The following is an 18761-nucleotide window of genomic DNA, read 5'->3' as shown; positions in this document are numbered from 1 at the left end:
TTTTACGTTTTTTTTTACGCTGTTCACCGCGTGCAATAAATAATATAAGATTTTGATACCTCAGGTCGTTACGGTCGTGGCGATACCAAATACATATGGTTTATTATTATTTTTCAATAATAAAGGACTTGATAAGAGTAAAAGGGGGATTGTGTTTTATTTGATTACTTGAAACTTTTAGGGTATGTTCACACGGCGGGGGTCCGTAACGGCTGAAATTACGGGGATGTTTCAGCCTGAAAACATCCCCGTAATTTCAGCCGTACCGGCATGTGCAGGCGCTTGAACGCCGCGTCAATTACGGCCGTAATTAGCGCTGCTATTCATTGGAGTCAATGAATAGCGGCTCCAATTACGGCCAAAGAAGTGACAGGTCACTTCTTTGACGCGGGCGTCTATTTGCGCGCCGTCATTTGACAGCGGCGCGTAAATATACGCCTCGTGTGAACAGACAAACGTCTGCCCATTGCTTTCAATGGGCAGATGTTTGTCAGCGCTATTGAGGCGCTATTTTCGGGCGTAATTCGGGGCAAAAACGCCCGATTTACGTCCGTAAATAGGCCGTGTGAACATACCCTAATTGTTTTCAAACTTTTATTTTTTGCACTTTTTTTTACACTTTTTTATACTTTTTTTACACTTTTTCTCAAGTCCCACTAGGGGACTTGAAGGTCCAACGGTCAGATTTTTTTCTTTCTAATACATTGCACTACCTACGTAGTGCAATGTATTAGATCTGTCAGTCATTCACTGACAGCAAGCCGATTAGGCTTCGCCTCCCGGCGGGGCCTAAATCGGCTTCCGTAATGGCAGAGCAGGAGACCATTGTGTCTCCTGTTGCCATAAAAGCAGTCGCCAGTCCTGATTGCCTGTCAGGGCTGGCGATCTGCTAGTAACCGCTACGATGCAGCAATCGCTTTCGATTGCTGCATCGAAGGGGTTAATGGCAGGGATCGGAGCTAGCTCCGGTTCCTGCCGTTACAGGTGGATGTCAGCTGTACAGCTGTACAGCTACAGCCGGCTGCTACGGAAGCCGATCAGGCTCCGCCGCCGGGCGGATCTTGACCGGCTTCGGTGCTAGGCAGACCGGGAGGCCAGTATTAGGCCTCCGGTTGACATTGCAGCCACCGGAACCCCAGCAATTTCATTACTGGGGTTCCGATGAGCTGCAAACACCTTAAGTGCAGCGATCGCGTTTGAGCGCTGCACTTAAGGGGTTAATGGCGGGGATCGAAGCTAATTTCGGTCCCCGCCGTTACAGCCGGATGTCAGCTGTAAGATACAGCTGAGATCCGGTGATGGAAGGCACCGGCTCAGCTTCTGAGCCGGTCCCAAACATTCGGCGTATAGGTACGTCAAGATGCGAGAAGTCAATGCTTTCCATGACGTACCTATACGGCAAATGTCGGGAAGGGGTTAAAGGGTTAAAAAACTTTCTAAATGCTGTTTTGAATACTTTGAGGGTCTAGTTTGTTTTTGGGGGGTTTCAAATGTGTTGTTTTTTTATGGGGGTTTCTAATACTTAGGCCCCTCAAAGCCACTTCAGATCTGAACAGGTACCTTAAAAAAAAGACTTGAAGTGTTCTTAAAAATATGAGAAATTACTGTTTATGTTCTAAGCCTTGTAACGTCCAAGAAAAATTAAAGAATGTTCAAAAAACTATTCTAATCTATAGTAGACATATGGGAAATGTTAATTAGTAACTATTTTGTGTGGTATAACCATCTCCCTTACAAGCAGATGCATTTAAATTCAGAAAAATTCTATTTTTTCTAAATTTTCTCAAAATTTTGCAATATTTCACAAATAAACACTGAATATATTGACCAAATTTTACCACTAACATAAAGCCCAATGTCTCACGAGAAAACAATCTCAGAATCGCTTGGATAGGTTTAAGCATTCCGAAGTTATTACCACATAAAGTGAAATATGTCAGATTTCAAAAATGGGCTCTGCGCTTTAAAGAGGCTCTGTCACCACATTATAAGTGCCCTATCTTCTACATAAAGAGATTGGCTCTGTAATGTAGGTAACAGCAGTGGTTTTTATTTAGAAAAATTATCTATTTTCACCAAGTTATGACCTGTTTCAGCTTTACGCTAATGACTTTCTTAATAGACAACTGGGCGTGTTTTTACTTTTGACCAAGTGGGCGTTGTGGAGAGAAGTGTATGACGCTGACCAATCAGTGACCAATCAGCGTCATACACTTCTCTCCATTCATTTACTCTGCACATAGTGATCCTGCGTTGTTCACTATGTGCAGTCACATACACACATTAACGTTACTGAAGTGTCCTGACAGTGAATAGACATCACCTCCAGCCAGGAAGCGATGTCAATTCACAATCCCGACACTTCGGTAACGTTTGTATGTGACTTACTCATACAGCACATCGAGATCACGCTGTGCTGTCATTTACAGTGAGATCTCGCGAGATTACGCTTGCTGTGCTGTAAGTCACATGTTACCGAAGTGTCGGGATTGTAAATAGACATCCTGTCCTGGCTGGAGGTGATGTCTATTTACGGTCAAGACACTTCAGTAACGTTAATGTGGGTGTATGTGACTGCACATAGTGAACAACGCAGGATCACTATCTGCAGAGTAAATGAATGGAGAGAAGTGTATGACACTGATTGGTCAGCGTCGTACACTTCTCTCCACAACGCCCACTTGGTCAAAAGTAAAAACATGCCCAGTTGTCTATTAAGAAAGTCATTAGCATAAAGCTAAAATAGGTCATAACTTGGTGAAAATCTATTGTTTTTCTAAATATGAAATACTGCTGTTACCAACATTACAGCGCCGATCACATTATGTAGAAGATAGGGCACTTATAATGTGGTGACAGAGCCTCTTTAAGGCCAAATCAAGGCTGCTTAATGGGTTAAACTGTTAGTGCACCTGCACACACTATACTAGTATATTTCCTCAAAGCAGACATGATGATGATTGCCGTTGTTTTAGCGTGCTATTTACAGCATGTCCACCTTCATGTAACTTTGTAATAAATAGGTATTTAAAAAAAAAAAAACACAAATTCTTATATTTGCGTTTCAAACTTACATCCAAGCAAGAGCTTACACCAAGAACCAGTGTAAAAATAATAGATCAAGGTGTCAGAAGTCCATAGATACCGTAGCGTCTGCCTCAATAAGAATTTGTACTCTCAAAAACACTGAAACAGAGGCCATGCAACATTTGGTCTTAATCCATAAATGTGATAAAAATCTGTAGTGCACACCACAAACTGCTACCAATATTACAATTTTTACAAAGATGTGAGGAGTTCATACACGTCTATGTAAACTGTTTTGTCTATTTAAAAAGATGCAAGCAAAATAAAGTTAGGCATTATATATGTATATAATTTAGCATTTCCCTATAAGAAATCTAACAATATTCAATAATCACAAATCCCTAAATCTATCTAATGTGAACACCAATTTTTTTTTATGGAACTTGTTGGAAACTATTGTTTGTGGTGAAAATTTAATTTGTGACTGACATAAAATTTTTAGACAGTCTTCTCTAGCGATAATCGTTATGGCTATGATTGTAGTGTGTAACGGGTATCACTAGAGAAGAGGTCAAAGGATTTTACACTAAATATCAGGTATGGAAAATGGAAAATGTATTGATGTTTGTGTGTGTGTGGTGTGAGTGCTTATTTAACGCTGTGATCTGGACACTGGTAACATCTGGTCGTTGAGTCAATAAATGGCCTAATTAGGCGCAGAGGGGTGACTACATGAGCAACTGCTCATCATCTCACTCCTTATCTGTAAAAAAAAGTCCCCCCATATATGTGACCATCAAACAGCAAATATGCTGTCTAATTGATAAGGTAGGGTGATCACATGAAAAAAAAAAGTTTGCTACCGATTCCCCTGGGGTCATCTAAAGCTGTCAGCATGTCATCCTCTGCCCCTTTACACAGGCTGAAGTAGGAGCTTTGCGTCTTTGAAACTTCCACTTCAGCCCGCTCATGCTATATCTTCCGTAACTTGGGAGTTACAAAAACAGCGTAGCCCGCTGAGCTATGCTGTTTATGTAATTCCTTTCACTTCTGTGAGAGTTACAGAAACAACGTAGCACAGCAAACCCTGTTGTCTCTGTAATCCGGGCCACCCCTCTGTTACAACCAGCGGGTTTTGGACCCACTGGGCTACTCCACCGGTTTGGTGTTTCCTCTAAAGGCGTTATCTAAGTTGCTGCCCTGTCTTCACCCTATAACCCTCCTATGGGGATCTGGACTTCGCTGCGGGGAGGCTGCCAGGTCATTACATCTTGAGGTAGTCCCAGTGAGAGTAGCGGCTGGCCCAGCAGACCAGGTACAGGCACTGGCAGATGCAGACTAGAAGACAGTTCGTAATAGACCGGAAGACTCACGCTTGTCACAGACAGTTGAAGGCAGACTGGCAGTGGGCAGCTGAACACAGGCAGTTAGCGGATAGCTGGATACAGGCTGATAGTGGATGGCTGGACACTGTTTTCAGCCAGTGTCCGGCCATCTTTCATCAGCCAGACAGCTGGACGCAGGAAGACAGCGGATAACTGGATAGAGTCTGATAACAGATAGCAATAGCAGACTGGAACCAGATGCAAACAGGAACCTTTGCAGCACACAACTAGGATGTTTCCATGTTGATTCAGGAACCAGTTGGATTGTGGTGGTGCTTTAAGTAGTCCAGGAACAAACAGGGATTGGTAGATGAATTTAATTGCGCGTGCTGGCCCTTTAAGAGACGCCTGGAGCTGGCACGCTCTAGGAGACTTGCTGCTGCAAACAGAAGAACACCGCAGAAGCCAGCGACCTGGAAGGTGGAGAAGGTACGAGACCTGGCGGCAGGATGGGGTTAGAGGAGCCCCGTTCTGGCGATAGGTGCAGGTCCCAGAGCTGGGAGCTACGTCTATCAGACATTTATGACATATTCTGTGGATATGTTGTAAATGTTTGTGATGTGAATACGCCTTTAAGTTCAGATCCCCTGTTTAAATGAAGATCAAATATTTATATGTCCACAAACATAAAAAAATACTTTACTATTTCATAAGATTGTACATACCTCAGTATTTCTTAACTCCAGTCCCCAAGTACATCAACAGGTCATGTTTTCAGGATTTCTTTGGTATTGCACAGGTAATATAATTAGGCAGGGCATCAGGAATTGCCTCAGCTGTTCTTTCTATGAGATATCCACTAAAGTGACGGGGCACCTTCATTTAAGCTCATCGGACCCCCATCGAGCAAATATTGATGGCCTATCCTAAGGTTAGGTAATCCTGAAAAAACACTTCAAAGTCTGAATAAGGAGAATTCCCACAATCTGCACATTGTATGCACAGGCCCTCCGAGGTTACCTCCATTTTTGCATCTATTTCCCTGCATTTTGCCTTATCTTCTCTCCAGCTTCCTACACCTATCCTTTCTAAATATAAAAACATAGCATTTTTGTCACAATTTTTGTGCGTGCATGAAACGGACTTCTTGAGATTCACACTCATAATTGTAATGAATGGATCTGCAGCTGCTTGTCACCGTCATCAGATTAATGTACAGTGCATTTGATGAGCCTGGGTGTGCCATTCCACCCACTTTTGTTCTGTTCTAATGAAGTGTTTTTTTTACATTACTTGTTTTGCCAACATCACCTTAGAAACAATGACCTGTGAAACATGACCATGCTGATGTAGTTAGTGATGCCAGGCTAGCTTTAACAGGGTATTTGCAAGCTTCTAAAATGATCAGTGTGAATGGTGCAACAACAGAAAATGATCACAAAAAGGCATCTAAAACTGTCTATCTAGAAGCTTCATAAAATCAGTTTTTCTCTCATTTACATTGTTACATGCTACATTAATATTGAACAAAATAAAATGCATAAAGTAAACTTTTGTAAGAAAGTAAATAGGCTTGTAAAGTATCAAATATTCAAAATGTGTATGGCCAAATGTATGTGGACACCCCTTCTAATTATTAAATTCAGGTATTTCAGACACACTTATTGCAAATATAATTTTGCATAAAATGAAGCATACAGACATGCAATTTCCATAGACATACATCGGTAGAAGTACCGGTCAGACTGAAGATCTCAGTAACTTTTAATGTGGCACTGTCATAGGCTGACACCTTTGCCACAAGTCAGTTTAAATGAAATGACTAATCTGCCCCAGTCCAACTGTAAGTGCTATTATTGTGAAGTGGTAGCTGATTAACTGAGTAACAGCTCAACCACAAAGCGGTAGACCATGCAAACTTACAAAGCTGGGTCGCTGAGTTCCAAACTGCTCCGGAAGCTTCATGAAATGGGTTTCCATGGTGGAGCAGCTGCACACAAGCTTAAAGGGGTTATCCGGGGACCAAAAATTGCATTGCAATAATATATTTATATGAAACTAAGTAACTTACTAATGTACTTTAATTAAAAATTCTGTACTAAATGGTGCAGTTCAAACCTCATGAATTATTCAGTAAGTGCTGGAGCTTTTCTAATAATGATGAGGCTCCGACACGGCCCCACGTGAGGGCTTGCTTCATGTGCTGTTCGTGAACATGACCGCAAGGGACTGTCACATTGCCTATTGCTTGAGTCCCGAGCAGAGCATCAGTTAGCGCTTTGCTCGGGACTCCAGCACTGCTCCCGATGTCAATATTTGGTCAATTCAGGGTTTCCCTATCGCTGGAGTCCCCGAGCAGAGCATCAGCTGATACTCTGCCTGGGGACTCCACAACTTCTGACGATGTCACTGTCTATATAAGGACAATGATGTTGGCAGCACTATTGGAGTCCCCGAGCAGAGCATCAGCTGATGCTCTGGTGAGTCCACAACTTCTGCCGACGTCACTGTCCATATATGGACAATGACCTCGGCAGAGCAGTACTGGAGTCCCGGAGCAGAGCATCAGCTGATGCTCTTCTCGGGGACACCAGTACTGCTGCCGACGTCATTGTCCATAAATGGACAGTGACAATGACCGTGGGCAGAAGTTGTGGAGTCCCAAGCAAATCGCTAGCTGATGCTCTGCTCGGGACTCAAGCAATAGGCAATATGGCAGTCCCTTGCGGTCATGTTCACGAACAGCACATGAAGTAAGAGCTCAGTCACGTGGGGCCGTGTCGGAGCGTCATCATTATTAGAGAAGCTCCAGTACTTCCTGAATAATTCATGAGGTTTGAACGGCACCATTTAGTATAGAATTTTTAATTAACCCCTTAGGGACGCAGCCTTGTTTTGGCCTTAAGGCTCAGAGCCCATTTTTCAAATCTGACATATTTCACTTTTTGTGGTAAAAACATCGGAATGCTTAAACCTATCCAAGCAATTCTGAGATGTTTTCTCGTGACACATTGGGCTTCATGTTTGTGGTAAAATTTGGTCGATATATTCAGTTTTTATAAAATAGCATTTTTCAGAATTTAAATGCATCTGCTTGTAAAACAGACGGTTATAGCACCCAAAATAGTTACTAGTTCACATTTCCCATATGTCTACTTTAGATTGGCATAGTTTTTTGAACATTATTTTATTTTTCTTGGACGTTACAAGGCTTAGAACATAAATAGCAATTTCTCATATTTTTAAGAACATTTCAAAAGCCTTTTCCTGTTCAGTTCTGAAGTGGCTTTGAGGGGCCTATGTATTAGAAACCCCCATAAAACACCCCATTTTAAAAACTAGACCCCTCAAATATATTCAAAACAGCATTCAGAAAGTTTTTTAACCCTTCAGGCATTTCACATGAATTAAAGCAAAGTGGAGGTGAAATTTGCAAATTTCATTTTTCTTGCTGAATTTAAATTTTATTCCATTTTTTTCTATAACACAGAAGGTTTTACCAGAGAAACACTACTAAATATGTATTGTCCAGATTCTGTAGCTTTTAGAAATTTCCCACATGTGGCTCTGGTGTGCTTTTCATTTGAGTATATTAAGGTAGCATGCCAGGTTTGAAGAGGTGTTGAGGTGCCAAGACAGTGGGACTAATTTCCAAAAGTGACCCCATTTTGGAAATTACACCCCTCAAGGAATTCATGTATGGTTGTTGTTACTATTTTGACCACACAGTTTTTTCACAGCACGTATGTGAATTGGGCTGTGAAATTTTAAAAATGAAATATTTTCCAATAAGATGTCATTTGTGATAAAATTTCTTATTTTCACAAGAAATAAAATACCTTATTTTGTTGCCCAATTTGTCCTGAGTGCGGTAATACCCCATTTGTGGTAATAAACTGCCGTTTGGGCCCATGGGAGGGCTCAGCAGGAAAGGAGCGCTGTGTTTGTTGGAGTCCAGATTTTCCTGGATTGGTTTTCGGGTGCCATGTCGCATTTGCAAAGCCCCAGAGGTATCAAAGCAATGGAAACCCACCAGAAGTAACCCAATTTTGGAAACTACACCCCTCAAGGAATTGATTTATGGTTGTTGTTACCATTTTCACCACACAGTTTTTTCACAGCACATATTTGAATTGGGCTGTGAAATTAAAAAAATTTCATTTTTTCCAATAAGATGTAATTTTTGATCAAAATTTCTTATTTCACAGGGAACAAAATACCCCATTTTGTTTCCCAATTTGTCCTGAGTACGGCAATACCCCATTTGTGGTGATAAACTGCCGTTTGGGCCCGTGGGAGGGCTCATAAGGAAAGGACCACCATTTGGCCTACTGGAGCTTTTCTGGTGCTAAGTCATGTATGCAGAAGCCCCTGAGGTACCAGTACAGTTGAAACCCCAGAGAAGTGATCCCATTTTAAAAACTATACCCCTTAAGACAAACATCTAGAGGTGTACTTAGCATTTTGACCCCACAGGTACTGTGTAAAAGATAATGCGCAGCAGATGGTGCAGAGTGAGATTTGCAACTTTCTATATATATGCCATATCAACGTCCGATATATTGTACCCAGCATGTGCCACTGAAGATATACACTCCATAAACTGTGGGTTCTCCCGGGTACGGCAATACCCTACATGTGGCTGTTATTAGCTGCCTGTGCACATGGCAGGGCTCAGAAGGAAAGGACCACCATTTGGCCTACTGGAGCTTTTCTGGTGCTAAGTCATGTATGCAGAAGCCCCTGAGGTACCAGTACAGTTGAAACCCTGAGAAGTAACTCCATTTTAAAAACTACACCCCTTAAGACATCCATCTAGAGGTGTAGTGAGCATTTTGACCTCACAGGTATTGTGTAAAAGGTAATGAGCAGCAGATGGTGCAGTGTGAGATTTGCAATTTTCTATATATCTATGCCATTTCAGTGTCCAGTATATTGTGCCCAGCATGCGCCACCGGAGATATACACCCCATAAACTGTAATCTGGGTTCGGCAATACCCTACATGTGGGTGTTATCAGCTGCCTGGGCACACGGCAGGGCTTAGAAGGGAAAGATGAGGGGGATAAGCTGTGCGGAGTGCGTCAGGGTAGACTAAAAATCTAAGGGATGTATAATAAATTTTAAAACCCTTTCATACAGAGCCCTGGTTTTTCGGGACACATGTCACATTGATATATTTTGTCCTCCCTTATCCCCCTCTTATAGCAGACTTTGCACCTATTTTGACTTTTTCCCTTCTTGCCAGTTTGGGGAACTTCTTCTGGAAAGTGTTGCCCTGGTACGATGTGTGTGGCCTCGCTTCCAGAAGTACTGGGTGCCCCCTTCTTGGTCCCTAAAGATTAGGTTCTTGATAACCACCTCTTGAAATTCCGGGCAAGTTCCCCTCTAGCCTGTACATAGACGTAGCACATACGCATTGTACAATGCCATCTGTATGATGTGCACGGCCAGCTTCTTATACCACACCGCATGGCATTGTAGGGCTTCAGGACTTGATCTGACAAGCCCACCCCTTCCATGTATCTATTGTAGTCCAGGATGCAGTCTGGTTTGGGGGTCTCTGTACTGGTACCTCGTACAGGTACATGGGTACTGGTGTAGCCATGCATTGTTGTCAATACAAGGACTTCTCTCTTGTACTTGACACACAATATGATGCTGCTAGATTTTGCCCTGCTCTCACCCCTTCTGAGTGTTTGCCCAAGCAGAGTCTTAGGGAGGTCTCTCAGATTTCTTCTAGCAGTGCCGCATGCCGCAGTACTTCTGAAAGCGAGGCACTTGAAGAGAGGGACGCTGGTATAAAAATTATCCGGGTAGAGGTGGTAACCCTGGTCCAGCAGTGGGTGCACCAAATCCCACACAATTTTTGCATTAACTCCCAGTAAGGGGGGACATTCTGGGGGCTGAATACTGCTGTCCTTCCCTTCATATATCCTAAATTTGTAGGTATACCCTGATGCACTCTCGCAGCTTATACATCTTCACGCCATACCTTGCCCTCTTACTCGGCAGGTACTGGCGGAATTGAAGCCTCCCTTTAAAATGTACCAAGGACTCATCAATAGAAATACACTTCTCGGGGGTGTATGCTTGGGAAAACTGGGCACTGAAATGGTCTAATAGGGGTCTCCGTTTATACAAACGGTCAAAACTGGGGCCATCTCAAGGTGGGCACTGCTCATTATCAGTATAATATAAGAAGCGAAGTATTGCCTAATTTATTTATTTTTAGGTTCCAGTTCAGTTCTGAAGTTGCTTTGAGGGGCCTATATATTAGACACCCCCATCAAACACCCCACTTTAGAAACTAGACCCCTCAAAGTATTCACAACAGTATTTAGAAAGTTTATTAACCCTTTAGGTGTTTCACAGGAATTTAGAGCAAAGTAGAGGTGAAATTTACATATTTCTTTTTTTTTTGTCAGAAAATCCTTTTTATTCATTTTTTTCCTGTAAAACAGAAGATTTTACCAGAGAAACGCAACTCAATACTTATTGCCCAGATTCTGAAGTTTTGAGAAATATCCCACATGTGGCCCTAGTGCGGTAATGGAATGAAGCACCGGCCTCAGAAGCAAAGCAGCACCTAGCGGATTATGAGCCCTCCTTTTTATTAGGCACCATGTCCGGTTTGAAGAGGTCTTGTGGTGCCAAAACAGTGGAAACCCCCCAAAAGTGACCCTCTTTTGGAAACTAGACCCCTTAAGGAATTCATTGTAGTTTTCATGGGGTGCATGCTACTTTTTGATCAGTTTTTATTCCATTTTCAAGTGGCGTGGTGACTAAAAAACAGCAATTCTACTATTGTTTTTTATAGAATTGTTTTTTTTACAGCGTTCACCTTGCGCTATAAATTACATATTGACTTTATTCTGCGGGGCGATACGATTACGGCGATACCAGATGTTTAGAGTTTTTTTTATGTCTTATGGCGTTTGCACAATAAAATATTTATTGTAAAAAATCATTTTCTTTTTGTGTTGCCTTATTCTAAGAGCCAGAACTTTTTTATTTTTCCATCAAGAAAGCCGGGGGAGGACTTGTTTTTTGCGTAACGAACTGTAGTTTCGATCAGTACTATTTTTAGGTACATGCGACTTTTTGATCTCTTATTATTTCATTTTTTGGGCGGTGAAGTGACAAATTTTTTTTTAATTCTGGTATGGTTTATTGTTATTTTCTTATATGGCGTTCACCGCGTGGGATAAATAACAAAATAATTTTGTAGTTCAGGCCATTACGGACGCGGCAATACCAATTATGTATAGTTTATTTGTTTATTTTTATTAATAATAAAGGACTGATAAGGGAAAAAGGGGGATTTTTACTTTTAAAACTTTTATTTTCTTATTTTTACACAACTTTTTTTAACTTTTTTTTTAACTTTTTTACTTTGTCCCACTAGGGGACTTGAGGACAGGAGGCCCTGATCACTATTTTAATACACTGCACTACATGCGTAGTATTAGTGTATTAGATCTGTCAGCTACTCACTGACAGCAAGCATAGTGGGTTCTGACTTTGTCAGGACCCACTAGGCTTCCGTCGATGGCATAGCCGGACGCCATTGTTATGCATCAGTTTCCCATAGCCACCATCGCCGGCCGCTATCGTGTAGCGGGCCGTCGATGATGGTTTAACCCCTAAAAAGCCGCGATCGCTATTGAACGCGGCTTTTAAGAGGTTAATCAGCGGGGACATAGCGATTGGTCCCCGCTGTAGGAGCTGCGGCAACTGCTGTACGAGACAGCAGCTGTCACAGCTCCTGTATGTGTCGGGAAGACGGCCAAAATGGCCGTTACTCCCGTGACGTACTATTAGGTCATGGAGCGCGAACGATACAGCTACCATGACCTAATAGTATGTCCAGGAGTGGGAAGGGGTTAAAGAGGCTCTGTCACCACATTGTAAGTGCCCTATCTGCTACATAATGTGATCGGCGCTGTAATGTAGATAACAACAGTGGTTTTTAATTTTGAAAAAACAATCCTTTTTGAGGAAGTTAAGAGCAATTTTAGATTTATGCTGATTACTTTCTTCAATCAGCATCATACACTTCTCTCCATTCATGTCCATTTGTACTCAGCACAGCGTGATCTCGCGAGATCGCGCTGTGCTGTTACATACGCCCACATTAACTTTACTGAAGTGTCTTGACAGTGAATAGACATCACCTCCAGCCAGGACGCGATGTCTATTCACAATCCCAACACTTCGGTAAAGTATGTGTGGGACTTAATCACTGCACAGCTTGATCTCGCGAGATCACGCTATGAATGACAGCAGTAGTGTGATCTCGCTGTGCAGCGATTAAGTCCCACACAAACTTTACCGAAGTGTCGGGATTGTGAATAGACATCGCGTCCTGGCTGGAGGTGATGTCTATTTACTGTCAAGACACTTCTGTAAAGTTAATGTGGGTTTTTGTGACAGCACAGCATGATCTCGCTAGATCACGCTGTGCTGAGTATGACTGTGTATGACTCTGATTGGTCATACAACTCCCACTTGGTCAAAAGTAAAAAAACGCCCAGTTGGGCATTAAGAAAGTCATTAGCATAAATCAAAAATAGGTCATAACTTCCTCAAAAATGATTGTTGTTCAAAATAAAAAAACAGTGCTGTTTTCTACATTACAGCGCCGATCACATTATGTAGAAGATATGGCACTTATAATCTGGTGACAGAGCATCTTTAACGCAATGTATGGCTAGCATTGCACATAGGAATTTGCTATAAAATAGAGGCCAGCATGCAAAAGTTCTTATTGGCTTGATTAAGAATTTTATTAACAAAGCACTCTATGACTTGTAGCATGTGGAAATATGCGTAAACTAGCCACACATTGACTCATGTATAGGCCCAAAATAGCCCATGATCCCACCACCATTAACATAGAACTGCGACTAAGTGAACTAAAAACGTTACATGTTAGGAGTTCACGGATCATTTACCTTTCATTGCTATCAGCAGATCACTGTTTAAAATGGGCTAAAAAAGTTAAAAACAAAGTGATATATTTCTTTAAAATAGCTGTGGCTAGGAAAATAGTTTTACTTTGCAGTAAAAGATGGCTATTTACAATATTTCTGAGTTCTGGCTGGAGTCAGTCCTCCTTGTCTTGAACAAAAACAAGCAGGCATAGAAGTATATTATTTTTTTTTTGCACACGATAAAGTAGTAGTCACTTTGGCCACATTGTTCTCAGTCTATAGCCTTATTTCCAAGGTTGTTATTTTTATCCAAAAAAGGCAGGCATCACACATGCAGTGTTTGTGGCATTTTTTAGACAAACACAGAAGTGCATACAGAAGTCTGGAGACATATCAGTAAGGCCATGTTCAGACGTGGCAGAATTTTTCAGCTGAAAATGTTGCTGCAGATTCTTTGCGAATTTGCAGCAACATTTGCATATTTGACAGGTAATTCAGATGTTGCAGATATCACAGCGGACTTGCCACAGATTTCAGTTTTTGCAATGCAAATGCTAAAATCCGCAGTGAAATTCCGCTTCTTCTCCGCAACATAATGAGCAACGTCTGAACTAAGTTAACTAAAAATGTATAGAAACAAATGTAAAAAACGGTTGCTGCAGAATTCCACTGTAATTCTGCCATGTCTGAATGTGCCCTAATACTTTTCCTTCATTTTGCATCCACTCGAGTGCTAGATTAAAATAACTGCATGTGTGATTCCAGCCTAGGGGATCTTTGTAATAGCCAACCGGCACAGACATTCTTCTGTTTATAAGAAGTATCTGGAAGTGGAGTTTTTCAAGACTAAGGGTAGGGCCACACGGAGCGGCCCTGACACGGTCACAACGTCGCTAACAACCGCGCCGTCATCATGTTCGGTGCGGCTGTCAAACAGCCTGTTAGTGGCCGCATGTTAATGCGGGTAAACCATCCCTTTATCTGCAAAATCGTGCGGCCATGAATTAATACACCCTTTATGGCCGCACGATTTAGTAAATTACAACAGCTTACCCCCTATTCATTCTCTATGGCAGCGCCGGAAAAAACCGAACACTGCACTCGGCTATCTCCGGCGCTCCCATAGAGAATGAATGGAGCCGCAGTGCGCATGCGCATGTCACCGGAATACCTCTTAACGAGGTATTTGTCAGCCGCTCCTACATAGTGCCAGCGCGGTTGTTGGCCGCGTTGCGACCGTGTCAGGGCCGCTCCGTGTGGCCGTACCCTCAAGGCCCTTTTACACGGGACAATTATTAGGCAAACGCTCTTTCATTGGCTGATTGTATAGTTTATGCAGCAGAAAATATTGTCGTTGTCGGCAGCACAGTCCCTGTGTAAACAGGGAGATGCACTGCCGACACACTAGAAATGTATGTGGATGAGCAATTGTAGTAATGAGCGCCCATCCCCATACATAGCTCATTGTGAAAGGAGCAAAGAAGCGCTAATCAATGAACTGTCTCATTGATTGGCGCTCGTTTACACCGCCCACGTTGGGCCGTGTGAGAGAACCCAGTGGGTGTTTCTAGATGTATACAAATATTAGGCACTTATGTATAAAACGGACCAGACTTTCTTGTAGGAAACTTGAGAGACATTAATCGCTATAGTGTTTTAACAGATAACTAAGGGCATGGCACAACATAACAGATCAGAATCTTTATCTGAGCAGGATTTATGAATTATGCTGACAAACATTTCCAAGACAGACCGTGATATAAAATGCAGGTTTAAATTATAAACTGAAAAATGGGTACAAATATGCACATTCTGATAATAAGTTAGCCCCATAAACATTGACACTCATTTCATGCAGCATTAAAAAGAAAAAAAAGGAACCAAAATAAAAAACAGAAAACAAAAACACCTGTGCATGATGTGGGGAACAGATCTTCCTGAATTGTCAGTCCCATGTAAGGTATCCATTCATTCTGTGCAAGAGACAATGTAAACTCTAGAATGAGGGAAACTGTTCTTGTTTGGCTTGTAATGTGATGGTTCCAGCTTTGATTTATGTTGTTTAGAAGTTATGGAAAAATATACACAATACAAAAATCCATCATTACTGTGGTAGTCCATGATGCAGCTCAAAATCCAGATAATATCTGGTGCTCCATATTTAAGTCCAAAGTTCATAAATATATTTAAAAAAGAATGAGGATCTGAACGTACATCAGATATCCTCAAATATGGAGTGCCCTGCTTGGCAGGGGGAAGGGTGATTGTATGTAACGCCTGCAGCATTAAGCTGTTGTTCCTTCCATCCCACCCCAAATATATGTTGTCTTTGACCTGCGCTCAGAGATAGGAGCTACAATAGACCTCGGAACATTTGGCATTTTTCTTTTTGCTCTTCTAGCTGGAATTTTTTTTACATCTCCTTGTCCTTGTGCTGGAAGCCCACATAGAGATTGGAAAGTCCATTATCAGAAGCTCATAAATATATATATTTATTAAACCAATTCCTAAGAACAGAGATGGGAAGAGTCTCCTAATGTAGCTCTGAAGATTTTAAATGTCTTGACCAAAGTGCGAATTATTCTCCTACTAATGGGTTGCGATCATCGTGAGGACCCTTGATCTTCTTTGGGAAAATGGAGATTGATGTAGAAGGTTTGTAGAATATGCTCCATATTTCTCCTGCAGACCCTCGGTGGCAACTGTCTAAACTGGTGGGTGATGCCAACCTCTGAGACCTTAAAGAAAGAGAATAAATGTAATCAATTATGTGTGAATTCCATATTGTGGTTGATCTATGTTTGATATTTATGTCTATAATGTAGTATTATTTGACAAATTGTGTACAATTACATGACTGGAATAAAACGTGGTAACAGAGAAAAAACATAAATTTAGCATTACAAAAATAGACACACAACTAAATTATTGACCTCTCATAAAATATATATATATAATTTTTTATAAGGTTAATGATTTTTTTAAGTACTAGAGTATACTATTCATTTTACATGTACAGAATCCCTTGTTTTTAGGCCTTGTTCACACTGTGTAGATTTGCTTCAGATTTTGCATGCTTTTTTTTTTTAAGTTAAAACCAGAATTGATCCAGGAGAGCAGACGTACAGTTAAGTCCAGAATTATTTGAACAAGTTTTGTTCTTTTAGCTGTTTACCGAAACATATTGAATATACAGTTATAAAAACAATATGGAGTTGATTCCAGGTATGGCATTTGCATTTGGAAGATGTTGCTGTGAACCCACAACATGAGGTCAAAGGAGCTCTCAATGCAAGCGAAACACCATCGTTCGGCTGAAAAAAAAAAAAAAGAAATCCATCAGAGAGTGTAACGACGGTGGCCGGAGACCACGAACTCCTTCCATCCAATCGACGCCCTTCTCTCCAGAGATGTCTGCACATACGGCCATCCTGTTCCACAGTGACCACCAGGGTGTGCTCGTTAGCTCAGTCCAGACTTAAGCCAAAGCGCACGCAGGTGGGAGATTGAGCTGATTGCTCCCAGAGCACCCTGGGCTAGAGATGCGGGCGGATATGCTGGACCTCCGGTCTCGACAGGACCAACTCCTCTAGGCCTTGAACATTCTTGCACGTCGTCTGGAGGCACAAGCTGCCGTTCCTCCTACTACACCTCCTGGCAGTGTTGATCCTCAGACTACACCTCCTGGCAGTGTTTATCCCTGTTTTTCTTTGCCACTTCCTGACCGCTATGATGGAGACGCAGGTACCTGTTGTGGATTTTTGAACCAGTGCCATATGCACTTCAGCCTGTGTGCAAGGGCATTTTCGTCTGATGGCGCAGGGGTTGCTTTCATCATCTCTCTCCTCACTGGCAAGGCTCTTGCATGGGCGAATCCTTTCTAGGAGAGACAAGGACCAGAGACCCGTGACTTCCAGGGCTTCCTCTGGACTTTTCGGCATGGTGTTTAGGAGCTTGGATGAGTCTCATCTGCAGCGGCTTCCTTGCTAAACATACGCCAAGGAGACACCTCCGTGGGCGAGTACACCATCCACTTCCGCACCCTGGTGGGAGAACTGTTGTGGAACAATGAGGCCCTGGTGACTACATTCTGGTAGGGACTGTCGCCTAAGATTAAGGACGAGCTTGCCGCTCGAGATCTACCATCTACCCTGGATGACCTCATCCTTCTGTCCGCCCGGATTGATATGAGGATCCGAGAATGGCTCCAAGAAGTTCGTCGGGAGGAAGGCCTTTCTAGTCCGGTTCCACCCTTGCAGCAACCTCTGATGTCCTCAGGTGCCGATCCTTCTAATGAGTCTGTGAGGATGGACCAGTGTAGGCTATGTACCCAGGAGCAACAACGCAGACGCACTTCGGGACTCTGTCTATATTGCGGCCGCGGAGACCATCTTGTGCGTCTGTGTCCCCAAAAGTCCCAAAGCCTAGGGTTGCTAGGAGAGACAACCTTGGGTAAAAAAGGACTTCCGTCTAAATTGTCCATACCCGTGACCATAGTGTCCGGCAAGAAAATGCATCGGGTCTCTGCGTATCTGAACTCTGGATCCGCTGCTAATTTCATTTGTAGAGACCTGGTGGATCTTCTTCAATTACCCACTACCCATCTGGAGAGGCCATTGACGGTTGCATCGGTAAATGGACTACCTCTGCCAGACCCAGTTATAGCGGTGACCAAGCCGATGAGGCCCCAAGTGGGAGCTCTCCACTCCGAGCTGTTATCGTTCTTTGTCTTGTCCAAGGCCATTAACCCCATGCTGCTGGGCCTACCTTGGCTCCGATTACATGCCCTAGTCCTGGACTGGAACTCTGGAGAGGTTTTCCAGTGGGGTCCTAAGTGTCACAACCGTTGAATGGGACAGACTCATTCGGCTCGGCCTCCTCTGCCTCAGTCATTGACAGAATTGCCTTGTCATTATGTTACATTTTCGGACGTCTTAAGCAAGAGGGAGACAGAGATGCTGGCCCCACACTGGGCATATGACTGCCCTATCGAGCTGATTCCTGGTGAATCCCATCCCTGTGGTAGGGTATATCCTCTCTCCTTACTCGGAGCGAGGCTTCATACGGAAATCTTCCTCCCCGGCAGGAGCCGCCTTCTTCTTCGTCAAGAAAAAGGATGGTTCTCTGTGTCCCTGTATCGACTACAGGGGTCTCAACCAGCTCACAGTGAAAAATAAGTATCCGTTGCCATTGATCTCAGAACTATTTGATCGTATACGTGGTGCCAAGATTTTTTCCAAACTAAATCTGCGTGGGGCTTACAACCTAATCCGGATTCACCGGGGTGACTAATGAAAGACTGCATTTAAAACCTGTGATGGACACTATGAATATCTAGTAATGTCCTTCGGCCTGTGTAATGCTCCCGCGGTCTTCCAGGAGTTCATTAATTACATCTTTCGTGACCTCCTCTATGTTTGTATCTTGATTTTTTCTCCAGATCCTATGACTCATTAGAGACATGTCCGGCAAGT

At 42.6% G+C, this 18761-nt stretch overlaps 1 protein-coding gene and 1 long non-coding RNA gene across 2 annotated transcripts in view; one reads left to right on the top strand and one right to left on the bottom strand.

Annotated features, from left to right (window-relative positions):
* LOC142659405 (uncharacterized) overlaps window positions 1–18761 on the top strand; it is a 97465-nt gene that overhangs the window by 37364 nt on the left and 41340 nt on the right. The gene's annotated exons all lie outside the window — the stretch shown is intronic.
* KREMEN1 (kringle containing transmembrane protein 1) overlaps window positions 14544–18761 on the bottom strand; it is a 199371-nt gene continuing 195153 nt past the window's right edge. Inside the window, exon 9 of the mRNA XM_075835508.1 lies at window positions 14544–16025. Coding sequence (XP_075691623.1) covers window positions 15866–16025 — 160 coding nt within the window. The 3' untranslated portion in view covers window positions 14544–15865. The remainder of the gene's footprint in view (window positions 16026–18761) is intronic.

This window comes from Rhinoderma darwinii, chromosome 1 (assembly GCF_050947455.1).
Source record: "Rhinoderma darwinii isolate aRhiDar2 chromosome 1, aRhiDar2.hap1, whole genome shotgun sequence".
Lineage (NCBI taxonomy): Eukaryota > Metazoa > Chordata > Amphibia > Anura > Rhinodermatidae > Rhinoderma > Rhinoderma darwinii.
Note: the sequence above shows the minus strand (reverse complement) of the source record. Positions and strands in the feature narration are given on the sequence as shown.